At 37.4% G+C, this 15670-nt stretch overlaps 1 protein-coding gene across 1 annotated transcript in view; it reads left to right on the forward strand.

The window, feature by feature from the left end:
• The window catches only part of LOC116163893 (acetylcholinesterase-like), an 82141-nt gene extending 72430 nt beyond the window's left edge, over nucleotides 1–9711 (forward strand). The window contains exons 6-7 of the mRNA XM_031478024.1: nucleotides 6262–6382; nucleotides 6440–9711. Of these exons, the coding sequence (XP_031333884.1) occupies nucleotides 6262–6382; nucleotide 6440 (122 nt within the window). The 3' untranslated portion in view covers nucleotides 6441–9711. The remainder of the gene's footprint in view (nucleotides 1–6261; nucleotides 6383–6439) is intronic.
• Nucleotides 9712–15670: the final 5959 nt, after the last annotated feature.

Raw genomic sequence — 15670 nt, forward strand, 5'->3', positions numbered from 1 at the left:
TATTTGGTTTCATTACTTATACCAATACTTATATATTTTGTTTGTATCTATTCATAGATGGCCACACCGGGCAATCTAATATCTCTTGAGGACCTTTTGGATGAATCAGCAGGGAACAAGAGGGATGACGTTATCCTTAATAGACTACAACTGGCAGCCGACCGCTTTCTACCAGTAAAGTGGCGTGAATGGAAAGTGGTGCCTTTCTCCAAGGAACACATTCTTAGTTTACTAGACGAGGACAATTCTCGAAATGCGGCTGTTAAGTTTGCTATTCCCACAGAGGAAATCGCAAAAGCTTTTAACCCATCGACGGAGGGTTTGTCGGAAAGATCGTTTCGAAGATATCGAACGATGATGTTAGAGTGGTCATTTTGCAGGGGTCTAATATATAGCCCGTTATCCCTAGTCAACAAAATTAGAGGATCTTATATGGCTGCAAAGATGTTCCTTGATTCTATAAAACCATTAATGCCGCAGTTGCTCTCGAGGGAGCAGGCGAATTTGAAGCTTGAGGAAGAAGCAGATCGAACAGCGAGAACTCCAAAACGAGCTCTGCCATTAGACGATGACAACATCAGTGATATTGTTGCCGTTGAAATTGAGGCGAGACCCCCAAAACGTACCTCGCAAGATCAGAAGATATCATCTCTGGAATTAGAGGTACAAGAATTAAAATCGATGTTGAAAGATTTAACGCAAGCTAGATCCTCCTGCTTGACAGGCAACGAATCCTTAAAATCGGAGGAAGAAGAAGAGGAAGAGGATTTTGAGGAAGTGTGGGAAGAAAGTCATCAAGAAGAGCAAGAAAACCAGGATCCTATGTTTAGCCAGGAGTGGAAAGCACCGAAATTGAGTTTTTCAGGAGAAAGTGAAAGCGAGTCCTTTTTCGTGCCTAAAGTAAAGGAGAGAGAACCTTTGATCCCCGTTCCGGACGTTAGATTAAGGGAACAAGGAATTTTGGTCCATCGCCTAGACTCGGAAGGTTGGAAAAACATTAGATACAAGGAGGCTCAAACAAGATTTAAAGCTTTCCCTGTTTTTAGTGCGCTTAAAGTAAACCCTCAGTTAGCGAATTCATATGGGAAATCCTTTTTAAATACAAGAGATGAGCAAACGGAAGAAATGCTGGCAAATATTTCCCATGGAATTCTAATGGAGAGGAAAAAGTTGGATGAAACACTAAAAGAAATAAGGGTGCTAGCTCCTGACATCTGGCCACAAATTGTAAAGAAATTCACGGGGAATGGCACTTTGGAGGAAATATCGGACGATCTACTTCAATATGTATGTGGTAGACGTTCAGAAGCAATTGAAATAAGAAGGAGAACATTCAAACCTCGCCCATCTTACCTAGTAAGGGAGCTGGAAAAGATTCCACCCTCGCAAACACATTTATTTGAGGAAAAACAACTTTCACTGTTTTTAAATCAAAACGGGAGTGCGCAAAGAATCTTTCCTCTCCCAGAAAAACCAAGAGATCGGTCTTCTTTCGTTAACCAATCGAAAGTACCCCTGAGACCTTTTGTAAGGAAAGAGGCAAAGCAAACAAAGCCCTTTCGTGCCCCAAGAACGTTGGGAAGTTCTTCAAAGCAGTCCAGTGGAAAATTTCCAAAAATGCCCACCTCAGGTAACTGGGGGAATAGGGCTAAACGACAATGACTCTCAGTTCAAGGGAGGGCAGTTGGGAGATTTCCTGCAACAGTGGGATTCTCTGGGTGCCCCAACACACGTGAAGGGGATCGTCAGCGGCTATCAAATCCCTTTCGCAAATCCACCCTTATCAATTCCGTTCAACACAACAAATATTCAAAGGTTTGCAACCACGCCCTCGCCTACAATGTCAATCGAAATAGAAAAACTGAAAAAGGAAAAAATTTTAATACCTGCTTCGTCAAGCAGCGGATTCTTATCGACAATGTTCTTAACGTCGAAACCCGACGGATCAGCTCGGCAAATCCTCAACCTCCAAAGGCTAAATACATTCGTACGGACGAATACTTTTCGCCTGATAAGCCAAAGATCAGTTCCTCGATTCTTACAAAAAGGAGATTACCTAGCAAAGATAGATATATCTCAGGCTTACTACCACATTCCAGTAAAAGAGAGCCATCAAAGATTCCTATGTGTGTCTTACCAGGGGCAGATACTGCAAATGACATGTCTTCCTTTCGGACTGTCAAGCGCACCTTTAGCCTTCTCGAGGGTAAGCAACTGGATGGCGGAACTACTCCGTCATTACGGACTGCGTGTGTTAGTGTACCTCGACGATTTTTTGTTGGCGCATCAGAATCCAACTATACTACAGAAACAGGCATGTTTGGCGGTAAGCCTTTTTCAAAGGTTAGGATGGAAGGTGAACCTAGCAAAGTCAGTTTTAGATCCAAACAAATGTCTGAAATTCTTAGGCATAATTTGGGACCTAGAACAAGAAACCATGTCGTTACCTCGCGAAAAGATAGTCAAGTTAGAAGGCATTCTGAACAAAATCATAACATCAAACTCATGGAACTGGCAGATTGCAACTTCGATTCTAGGGCAGTTAAATTTTGCTGCTTTGGTAATCCCTCTCGGACGTCTGAACTCCCGCAGAATGCAATTAGCGTCTCGCAAGCTATTCATGGAAGATCCGTCGAAGCTAGTTCCTATTCCAGTAGATGCCAAGACAGAGTGTGTTTGGTGGCAAGAAAACAAACAGATGTCACAGTTAATCTTCCCAAATCACCCATCATCATTTTTGACGACAGATGCCTCAGATCAAGGCTGGGGGTTTCACCTGAACAGAGAAATGAGATCGGGTGCTTGGTCAAGCGAACAACTGCCATGGCACATAAATCGCAAGGAACTATTTGTCATTCTTCTAGCCTTGCGGGAATTTTGTTCCACCCTCAGCAACAAAGGAGTGATGATCCAATCGGACAACAAAACTGTTGTAGCTTTTCTCCGCAAAGAAGGGGGAACTCGATCCAAAATCTTACTGACCATGACGAGGAAAATTCTAGAGTTGGCACACAGATATCAGATTCGACTAGTACCATATTACCTACCCGGAATGTACAACTGCATCGCGGACAGTCTCTCCAGGAACCAGAATCCTGCGGAATGGCATCTGAAAGCTTCAGCGACAGAGTGGATCTTCGAAAGATGGGGTACTCCAGAAGTGGACTTTTTCGCTTCCAAGCGATCGAAAGTAGTCTCCAGATATGTGTCGATAGAAACCAACGACGAGGAAGCCCTTTTTTTCAACGCCTTCAGCAGGATGTGGATGGTGCAACTAGGCTGGATCTTTCCTCCCCCGGCTCTGATACCGGAAGTACTAAACCACCTCAATTACTCATCAGGGATATTTCTGATAGTGGCTCCCAGATGGAAAAACACCTTTTGGAGAAGCGACCTAAAGAGCAGAGCCATCGCAGCACCACTTTCACTGAGGAACCTGAAAGAAACTCTTATAAATCTAACGACAGGGCTACCACCTCAAAATTTATCAGACCTAAATTTAGAGGTCTGGAAGGTACGGGCTGGGAGGATCTAACAGGTGATTTGAATAAACGTGAAATAAACCTCATTACATCGGCTTGGAGGGACTCCACTTGGAAGACGTATTCGTCTGTGTGGAAGCAGTGGCTATCCTGGTGTAGTGCAAAAAACATTGTATCGAATCGACCTACGGGACAACAATTGGCGTCATATTTATGCTACCTTTTCATGGAGAGAAAACTGGCGGTACGATCAATCTTGTTAAGAAAATCTGCTATTTGCAGCTTAGCTTTTCCCTTCGATGAAGAAAAATTGGGATCTCACCCATTGGTTAGGTCAGCTTTAAAAGCAATGGGGAATTATGAAGGACAATCACAAGATCCACCAAAGAACATTTGGAACGTGGATAGATTACTAGAGTGGCTGACTAATAACCCTCCTAAGGAGGAAAGTCTGTTCCAGGTAACGAGACATGTTGCGATCCTGTTACTGTTGGCCTCTGGTAGACGAATTCACGATCTAACCTTACTGTCGATTGCCGATAAATTTTTTGAATGTAATTCAAATGACATTGTTTTCTGGCCTAAATTCGGTTCAAAGACGGATAAGCATAGAGGACACAAACAGTCTGGCTGGAAATTAATAAGTAACGATCCTAGAGAGATAAATATAGTCTTTTGGATCAAGAAATTATTAAAGCTGTCAGAGTTCAGAAGAAAAGCCGTGACCGGATTATCGTCATTATTTATTTCAACTCGGGGTAAAGTCAGAGCCGCATCACGCACAATAATAGCTGGATGGATTAAAACGACTTTCTCTGAAGCTCGGTTAGATGCTAGTCCGGGATCCCTCAGATCAGCAGTGGCTTCTTATGATTTCAACAGGGGTGTCGATGTGAATACTATATTGAAAAAAGGCAACTGGTTGGGTCCGGAAAACTTTTTCAAGTATTACTGTCGTCAGCTAGAAGGTTCGTCAACGGGTTTGGCAACCTTAATAAGAAATAGTTTTGAACCATTATCATATGAGACACGCTTATAAGTACCCTTCAGTTTCAGTTGGAGATTATATCTTTGTTTTAAGATACTTTATCTATGTTGGTTGTTATACATTTTTAACAAGGAGTAAATGAATATTTAGTAATTTTCTCTCCGTTTATCTTTTCACAGTACGCTATCGGGCCGGCAGAGTACAAACACCTCTCCGAGAGGTCAAGCCGTAGGCACAGACCCTGAAATATATACGTTTTCTACCCCGAAGGGAGGAAAGCGAGTATTTCAGGTCTTGCTGAAGGCTTGACCTGGAGTAAGTTCTTGCCGACCTTCGTTTTCCTCGGATAGGTACTAAATAAATATCTAGGGTTACTAGCCGGCCGTATTCGGCAGGCGTTTACGAAGTTAAACGACGCAACACGAGTGGTACTAAACGTGAACGAAGAAGAGTGTAATCTCCGAGAGGTCAAGCCTTCAGCAAGACCTGAAATACTCGTTTTCCTCCCTTCGGGGTAGAAAACGTATATATTTTATTTAAATGATTACGGAAAATCCAATTTTTTACGAAGTAAAATTGATGACTTCTTGATCATTACTTCTAAAAATTATAAAAATGGCGTCCTGTTTCAATACGTTTACGTTGAAGTTGCAGATTCTTTAACAATAATGGTTTCTTTGCACTTATTGGTGACTAAACTAAAAAATTTAATTAATCGTTTAAGTAACAGAGCAGGCCTGTGTGAGTGCTCCTACAGGAAAATCTAACCATCTATTCTTTACAATACATTACAAACCTCCCAAAATATAGACTTGAGACCTTGAAGAAGTTTATTTGCCAAACATAGTACTTGAATATCGTTAATATGAGCCCCCTAAAAAAAGAAAACATTTTTATAAAATAACACACTTTCTTGTATTAAATGCCGCCCCTTGGAACCACAAGAAATTTCTCTGTAAGTAAATATTTGTATGGAAATTAAATATCAGATAAGTTCAACCGGCCCTAATACCAAAGAAAATCTTGGAGCGACTTCGAACGTAACAGGTCGTCAAGGCCAAAACAGTTCACTAAATTCTTCCAACACTCCTCTTGATCAATACCCATAAACAGATGTCCCTTTTCCACGAAAGTACAACCTAACAAATAATTTCTAAACATAAGGACACAATGCCTTAGCAATTTAAATAAAAGCAATAATATTGAATTTCATGAGTCTGTCTACGAAAGCAAACAATTTATCATGTAATGCTGAAATCTAAAAAGCAATGCTTGCTGTTGCGCTGTAGACTTTCAGCCTATTCAACCAATTTACAATTTTCTCCAATTTTTATTCAGGTTAACGTGTTGTCAATTGTTTGAGAGAAACTCGAGACTAATGTAATGAAGTAAGAGTAGGTAGTTTAAAATGTATGTTACTCTTACACAGTATAGGCCGGAAGCTTTACGATAAAACACTCGGAAATTTGAAAAATATTTGTGTTAATAGGTAGTTGAAATGTAACCACAAGCGTAATCCTTGGTCCTTTGTCTCGCTTGCTCAAATATAATTTGCAGAAATGAGACAAGACGGAGAAGAATTTTCGGTGAACAATGTAATAAAAAAATTCGTTGAGAGAATGGAATTTAAACTTTTTGTCTCGATTTTAAGTAAAATCAATACCCTAACACAGTACTAATAACCTCGGGAAGAAAATGACACAAACGTTCCATTTAAATACGGTCCGTGTATTTACCTAGTCATCGCTAACTATATAGACAATAATGTATTGATTGTATCCCTATTTTCAGGATCTGGAGAATTACCTTGCGAAGCAAGTGTGGTAGGAGCTGTCTCGTCACGATCGCCTAGGTTTATCACTTCTGCGTTTTCGTTTGTTTTTTATATTTTTATATCGGCTTTGATAGTATAGTAAGTATTGCAATTTATAGTATTTACAAAAATGAAGGTATTCTTAATCTGTATCAGGGAAATATACCTGTTCATAGGGGACACAGTGTTCTACTTGCAACGGACTGAACCGAAAATATGGACGCGAAGGTAATTGTGGAAATAGAAGCAACGCTGCGTTATCAGCTTGTCCCTGCATTATCAGCATCGCAAGTTTCTTCGGTTCCGAATTAGAATTAGGACATAATACTCCTGCCTTTCTCCCTTTACCTACGAACATAAAATAATAATGAAGCTTGTATACTATTTCACATAATAGATGAGTAAATTAGTTGAAATGAACATAGCATGCTCGTAGCATTTGTGTGCAAAGGACTGTCACGGTATTCAGTGTAAAAACTGCAAAAATGCATTGTGTCGACAATCACGCCCCTAATAAATACTCTTATGCTAGTTATAGGCTGTGCAACATTTGCAACGCGCATGCATAAAGCTTTATATCGTAATTGTATTTGTATAGATTCCTAGATAGATTTATTGATTTGTTATATGTTAATTGTTATATGGAAGCATAAAATGATGTATAAAGAATTATTTACAAGAAGGTAACTTTGTTGGGTTACAGACAAATCAGCCAAATAATCAGTAGACTTATTAGGTGTTTTAGATGTATGAACAATAATATAGGCAAATTTCAAAGTTTATACCTTATTAAAATTAGAATATTTCGGCCGTATTTATAAACTAAACCCACTTGTTAACATGTATCTATAAGTAGGTAGGTATCTAATTAGAAACACAGACTGGAAATCCTCTAACGCTCAACTAAAACACTTTTTTCTAGCATTATTGAAGAAGAATGCACATAAAGCGCTGCTGAATTGCCACAATAAAACGTTTCCCCATTAGAATTTTTGGATCTATAAATGGTGTGTAATATATTCAATTACATATAAGACTAAAGCAATAAAGGGAAAATGATTTACTAAAGCTATATTCTGAAATTCACAAACGTGTTATTATGTTGCTGCCTTAGCCACTATCGTGTGACTTTACTGCACCATATAGTATATTATCTACATTCCATAAAATCTTAATTTAAAAAAAAGAATAAAATTTATTACCAACCTACAGGGTTATATCACTTTAAAATATCAGTTTTTTTACCCTAACACTAAAAGTAATAAAAATATATTTGAAATGTAAATAACTATATATCGCTAATATTTTTATAGAACTGTTTACCTTTTATAAATACGGCTACAGTTTTATAAATAACGTAAGCTAGTCCACAATTTTACTGAGAATAAGGTATAACATTTGAATAAGAACTGCAAATTATAGGGAAAGATGTTGACAAATATTAACCTGGTTCCCGATGTAATACGTAGAATTAGTTTTTATTTTATTAAAGGTGCTACTTTAAAAACAACGCTTACAATGATTCAGTTGCATGTCAGTGACGCTAGATTGTATGTCTCACACTTGCTTTAATTGATAGGGATATATAATATGCTTCAAGTGTGAAAAACGCACCTTAAAGAAATACACGCAATTTTTTCTTAGATAGATATCCTTAGGGGTATAATTTTGATGGAGTGAATGCGCGCAGTAAGCTGTTTTCTTTTAATTTCTCTTTCTGATCGTCTTTAGTTACCTGGTAGTGCAAGTATCTGTCCAACACCACTCACTTGTCAATTGTAACACGTACAATAAATTATAATATACAACCAGCTTAGTTAAGTGCACAAGGCTTTCTTTGTGCTGCTGGTTGCTCATAATTATGCGCTTCATACTAAGTCTAGTTTCAATTTAGCAATGTTATCGTTGGTGTTGATCAATTAACGTGCCACTACACTTCCATTTTTTGCACTTCCGTCTAATTTCTTCTAAATTTTAACTCTGGGTAGCGTTAATTGACCAAAAACAACCAAAAGTCAGTGGTAGCCTCGCCACACCGTCTAACGCCTAATTAGATTAGTGCCTGATTATACTATTACTATATACTTGTAGGATGTAACTGTTTATATGTATGTAAGGTAAGACAAAAACCACTTAATTATATGAAACAAACATATCAATTTTACATATCATTGTAAGAATAGTTCCTCGCAGTCAATGGACGGTGATTTATACCGAACTGTAGATGTTACGTCAAAAGACACCTGTTGCACTTGAAGTGTTAAATTCAGAACCGAGATCATTTGTTACAAGCACCGTCCTAGCAAGTAGTTAATCGGCCTGAAAAATAGTAAGAATGTAAATAAACTTCTGGAAACTGACCAATACCATGATTAAAATATTCAATGTATTTCACATTAGCACCACAAAATTTTATTCAACTGAAAATTACGGTAACGTTTAGAGCGCAGAACTGTAAATAGTAGTTAAATCTGACAATCATTTTGATTATTAATTGTAGTACAAAGTTTCTGATTTCATATTTTGCTATGCTTAAAATTATAAATACACATTTGTACGTAAGGTTTCTGGAGGTTTGTTAACTTTATAGTCAATTACAAAGAAACACTGTAAACCGTGCTAAACAATCATTTGATGGCAACGGCACATATCATTAATGTGACTTCCCCTGTAATGTCCAATACGATTTAAATGCAAAAATTTATACGTATTTGATACTATACACCACCCTTAATGTTGTATTTTCTAAAGATATACATGATAAAAAAATATAGCCTAGCATGTTTGATCTCTAGTATACAAGAAAACTCTCTGTTGCACTTAAAAGGGAACGCTTGCTTCAGTTTATTTTGTATTCGATGTGATATACTTCTGTGACGTTAAAAATGATTTTATGTGACGTACAACATGTTTGGTGATATCACTAACACAATCGTTACCCCAATTCCTTCCAATCCTTTGACGTACCTACCTACGGCACATCAGCAACTCAGTTTCATTCATATTTTCTTATAAAAGCAAGTGCATCACCAAACAAACTGTAAGTCTAATGTAAGATATGAAGTATATGAAATCTATATAGTCGTAAGTGTAAAATGGCTGTTAAAGCAGGTAACGTCCTGCTACTTTTAATTAATTTGAGAAATTTGTACACTGACCGCTCTGAAGTCAATATTTATTGTAACATAGTTAAGCCTTAGCGGTGACAGATTATGTAAATGTAGCTTAAAAACAGTAATGTAATGTTATACGTAGGCCTATGTAGCGCAATGAATTGTAAAATTTATTTTATTATGTTTAGACGTTTATCTTTCTTTCTAGTAATTTAAATGTCTTTATAAAGTAGACACCTAAGTGAAGATTTCTACATACATATTTACTTTGTAATATTTGCAATATTTTTATCTATTTTCACCATATAATAAACCCGGATCATACAGGATAATTTTATTCTTCTGGTTATTTGGAAACACCTCTGTATCAACGTAATTGGTGTACTAGCAGCGTCTTTCTTTTTATTTTCATTTTTTGCGATAGGTACTTGTTCAACTAAAACTGCTTGTGGTCTTTCGCTCGCACTTTAAATCTTATCACAAAGAACTTCATTCATATTTCAGATAATCCGTGCGTTTTCCTTTCATTTTCATGCAGAGGACAGCCCAACAGAATGCGGTGCAGTGTATATCGCACAATTGCTTCTAGTATAATTTTTCCTTTTCCACCTACCCAACATATATATTATTATTAATCTGTGTAATATTGTATTTGTAATACCCAGTGGCGGATTTACCAGCAGACTGAGTAGGCTGGAGCTTAGGGCGGCAGTTTTTGAGGGGGGCAAATTTGGCTAAAAAAATTTTCTCTACAGAAATAAAATATACATTATTGTACAAAGTGAGCTTTTTTTCATTTTGACTATGGGTACGTTGTAAACCGTAAGAGATAGTCGCTTAAATGGGCAAAGTTATGCAGAATTTTATATTGATTAATTATTTTTATAAATAATGAAGTTATGGACAAAAAACCGAAAAATGTGCTGAAATCAAATTTTTAGCGCATTTTCGCAAATTTATTTGTAAAAAGTAGCTTTTAATCTCACTTTGGATGGCTGGCTGGCTGGATGGCAGTGTACGTGTATCTACAAGGCCGTGTAATTTGTAAACCTTGGGGACAGGGCTACATGATGTGGGGTTGGCGACATCTGGGCGTCGTCCTCGAGCGTAGTATACTAACGTGAAGGTTTTTCAGTTTTTTCCTATCTTCTACTACAGTTTTCATCCGATTCTTTTCAAATTGGTGTCGTCGGAAAGATGTTGTAAACGCGCACAACTCCTGCGTGGTGGAATTTTGTTTTTTGGGCTAGGGGCGAAATTAACGACCTTTTGCAAGGCGCGTGCGCGCGTCTTCGAGAGGTAATCAACTTCGGACACCTTTTACCTTCCGTTGCGAATTCTGTCACGCGTTTTAACGTTTTGTAAATCTCGAATGGCTGTCTCTCTTTCTCGTGTCGCCAATAGAAGCCCCCTAAAAATTAAATACTATCTTGTGGAAGGTTTTTAGCGAGATCCACCAAAATGTGAGTGTCATATAAGTATGCACCGAAAAAGGAAATGTGGTAACCTCCGACAAGATCTAACTGATGGTGGATAAAAATCTTCAAACGCGAATTGCGGGTAAACGGGACGTCGGAAGTGGGTACCGTCAAAGGGAATGTGGTAGCCCCCAACACGATCTTACTGATGGTGGAGTTAAATCTTCAAACGCGAATTGCGGGCGAACGGGACATCGGAAGTGGGTACCGTCAAAGGGAATGTGATATCCTTCGACAAGATCTTTTATTCATCGTTGAGTCAAAAGTGGCTAATAGAATACTGATCTGCCACACAAAAATGCGCTGAAGTCCCTTCGATCTCACACGAGGACTTTGATAATTTTTTATGTCTTGTGGGTTTCAAGTCAATCACATCAACTCTCTTATTCCTTATAGACGCCATATTGGATTTTTACACGAGGTAGAGAAAAAAATTACAAAATCTGAGATACCAAATACTTATAGTATTTCATTCGGAAATTAATCTTGAACTTTTGCATTGAAGTTTACAATGTATTTCTTATGGCCATAATTCCATGGCCGTTTTGACGGACACTATGCCAGGCAATAAACGAAAAATGTTAAATAATTTTAAGCAAACCATGGATTTATTGCTATAAGAAATACATTGTAAACTGCAATGCAAAAATTCAAAATTAATTTCTGAATGAAATACTAAATATTTGGTATCTCCCATTTTGTAATTTTTTACTCTCTAGCGACTTAACAATCCATAAGAAATAAGAAAGTTGATGTAGAAAGATGAGAAAAAATCACTAAGGGTTTGTTGAACTTAATTTTTTGATATCTTTGAAAATAAATGAACGCCAGGTCGTCAGCTCATTCTCGAAAATCACATTTTTCGGCTTTTTGGCTAGAACTTCGCAATTTTAGAATTATAAGAAATTTTGAAACAAAGATTAATTAGCAGACAATTCTGCACAACTTTGCCTACTTATTAAAAGGCTTTGTTTCTCTTCCGGTTTACGAGATCCCCGCATAGTAAAAATGCAAATCAAATATGTTTGTGCAAACGGTTTCTATCCCATTTTCCTCTACCTGAAGGAACTCTCAACTCCTCTCCTTAGACGTTGCTCCCGGTTTACCTTTACAGCCTTGCTTTTTCTTTCTATTTATTGCTTCTACAACTGCCAGATGAAATGATTCCAGACTAAAAACGCGCGCCTCATGACGATCCGGATCTGGCCTGTCCTCTTTTCGGCACCTCGCTTTCCATTGACTCTAACTCAACAGAAGCTGCGAGAGCAAGAGGCAAATAAGGTAGGTACGTGATCCGAGCGATCTCATTTTGAATTCATAATTAATGAAAGTATGTCATATTTCAGACTAGTCCAGTGAATAGAGACAAAAAGAGGGGGTTACATTACAAACGGTCCGGTAGGTAGTAACGGGCGATCAAAAATGAGTTGCTGCGTCGAGTCGCCTTTGGAAGTTCAAGGTAATACGATTTTCCATGCAAACAAAAATTTCAAAGGCGACTCGACAGCAACTCATTTTTGATCGCGTAGTATTATTATAGTATCTTCATAGCTACGAAGTGCAGCTAACACTTATATATCCACTGGATTTCAAGTGCTGGTATAATAATACCCACAAATTATTTTCTTTGCCCTACCATCAAGCTACTTTTACAACCCCTCAGAGTCCAAACCCTATTAAGTGGGCAGGGATGGTCAGTCCCTGAGGCTTCCCACAACCCTGATGAGTACTTGTGTCGATAAAGTTTCCTCTATCACCTTTGACAAGTCATGGGCGAGTTCGATTTCTCGAAACTCTACTCCTGTATCGGCAAGTGGTAATCAACCTTTTACCAGAGAGCTTGAAATCAGAAGTTGTCCAAATGTTGTCTACCGCACACCTCAGCAGTGAACGTACGTAAAAATTGTGCTACTCATGTCAATATAGTTTCCTATATTACGTTTAATGGGCGATCGTCGAGAACCCTTTCGAATATTTCTACTCCATGAAGCATGTGAATTATAATGATACGACATCGTTTGAATATATTTGAATATTAAAAAAAGCCGAAAGCCGATAGTTTCTTAAGATTTTGGCTTATATCTTCGTTTCGGTCAATTTCGCCCAGAAAAGAGTTCTACTCAATGTTGTAGATTTAAATTTCCTGTAATTTACGTATTAAAATTTTGTTTTTAAGACAGTTACAGTAAAACCATCATAACCTTAGAAAATTTGCGCATGCATGTTCGGATTCGTCCGCACTTGATCGGCGTTTCTTACCAGGTTCGGCTATAATGTACATTCGGAACAGAAAACCACAACCAGAACAGAAGTAGTATTTGCACATTACTCACGGTATTAATGTCAATATAATTAAGAAAGTTATCGATTATTTATTACTAGTTAATAACACATTACTCAATTCTACAATAGTCATTTAACTTAACATTAGACTGAGCAATAATCAATAGCGCACTGAGCCTAAAAACGAACTACTTCTTACTGGGAGTGTACAATCCCTTCCCATGCCTTCTATATTAGCTGCGCAAAGCATACTTTTTCTAAGGTTACAGTGGTTTTACTGTACGCACTTTAAAAGAAAAATTTAAAAATGCATGTTGCCAAAGGAGTGGGAAAAGTTTGTGGAAGTACTGTTTCAACATCATTCAAAAATTTGCCAATGGCCGATTGTTCGGCGATATTGTACACCCTTTGAATATAAATTATATTCACAGTGGCGGATTTAGAATTTGGTCTAGGGAGGGGCGCATACAATTTTTCAAGAATAGGTATATTTTAAAAAAACATTTATTAGGTATACGTTTAAAAATAGAACATTTTCAGCATAATACATAATATATTGAACAAATAACTAATTCTTCATAAACTAAGAAAAGAACAAACCAGAAAAAGGCTAAAGGGCAAAGTCGCGAGCTTTCTTTTTGTCGGCGTAAATCGATTTTTTTCCACTTTCCACGAAATTTGTCCAATATAGGTACCCTTATACGATTAGGGCATTGTACGCAGGTACACCATCTTGCTGAAAATAATTTTTTTCCCTACCACGAGTTTAATAATAATAATAATAATGTGCAATTTATTAGACTTCTAAAATAAACATAAAGCAATATAAACGGTAAAAAAAAACTATATTGTAGCCAGAAGCCTAAGAGGGCGAAGTTCAGATGTTCAGCATGAACATGTGATACATCTGCTCTACCACTTAACCCTTAATATCTTAGTAATAATACATTACATGGAGGTGGAATGAAAAATTAAATTAACAACAAAGGCAGAAGCTATTGATGACGATAAGAAGAAAACTAAAATACAAGGAAATTGAGAAAAAAATGGACGAAAGAAAGACAATGATATTACTGCTGATTATACTGCCTAAGTAACAAAATACCTTGAAAATGGTTTTTAAATGTAGCGCTATTCATTTTTTTTTTAAATTCATTTGAGAGGTCGTTGTATACTCTGGCAATATTATAAGCATAACATCTTTCATACCTGCGTGTTTTGTGAAATGGTGGTGTCAATAATTTATAGAACCGCGGATTTGAACTAAATTTTAGAAGATCGTATAAATACGGTGGCATTTGATTTATAACAATTTTGTAAAATATGCAAGCTCAATGTAGTAATCTCCTATTAGCCATATTTAACCAACCGAGCTCTTGTAGTTTGTAAGTAATGCGTTCATGCTTTTTGATTCCAAAGATCAAACGAAGACAAGAGTTTTGCATGTTTTGGATTCTATATTCGTGTCTAATAGTCAAGCAGGGGCCATAAATCACATCACAGTAATTAAAGTTTGACAGCACAAGTGCCTCACGTAGCAATACTTTTAAATGTCTACTTAAACAGTGGCGATGGGAAAAAATCATTTTTAGATTAACATAGGCTTTCTTACATGACTCCGAAACATGTTTACTAAACCGCATATCACTGTCAATATGTAATCCTAAATTTTTTACGCAGTCGTTGATGGGTAACACCATATCTTACTTTTATTGTCAACCATCCCTTTCTTGCGCCCTTTTCTTTGGGTGGTCCAAATAACATAGCAGAACATTTGGCAGGATTGATTGCTAATCCATGCAAATCGGATAATTCGGATAGCCTTGCTATATCAGCGTTTATATTATTAATTGCATGTTCTATATCAGACGCAAGGAAGGGATATAGATATAACATATAACAATTGGGTGTCATCTGCGTATTGGTGAAACGCCACGTGTTTAAGTGAGTAATGGAATTTACACGTATATATCGAGAATAATATCGGGCCCAATACGGATCCTTGAGGTACACCTGCTGCAAGTACTTCACGCTGTGACGTTCGTTGCTTAAGAACAACTTGCTGCCTCCTGTTCGTGATATAACTCTTCAAGAGGACGCAAGCGTCGTCACCAAATCCAATATGATGTAGGATGTCAATAAGCGTTCTGTGATTAATTGCATCGAAGGCCTTGGAATAGTCCAGTAAAATCAGAGCTGATAACTTTCCTTGATCAGTAAAGGTCAACAAGCTGTTTGTAATATTTAGAAGTGATGTGGTACAGCTGTATCCACGTCTAAACCCAGACTGTGTCACTGCTAAGATATTCTGCGCTCTGATATAAAGACATTCATTTGCTCGACCATAACCTTTTCCAAGACCTTCGATAACACCGGCAAAACACTTAGGTATAGGACGCAAATCATTAAATGTTTCCGGTTGTTGAATTTTAGGTAGCGAATTAAGTGATGTTCGCTATCTTCCATTGGTCAGGGAAGGTATTGGACTTCAAACACAAGTTAATAAGGAATGT

Source organism: Photinus pyralis, unplaced genomic scaffold (genome assembly GCF_008802855.1).
Source record: "Photinus pyralis isolate 1611_PpyrPB1 unplaced genomic scaffold, Ppyr1.3 Ppyr1.4_LG2, whole genome shotgun sequence".
NCBI classification, from domain to species: domain Eukaryota; kingdom Metazoa; phylum Arthropoda; class Insecta; order Coleoptera; family Lampyridae; genus Photinus; species Photinus pyralis.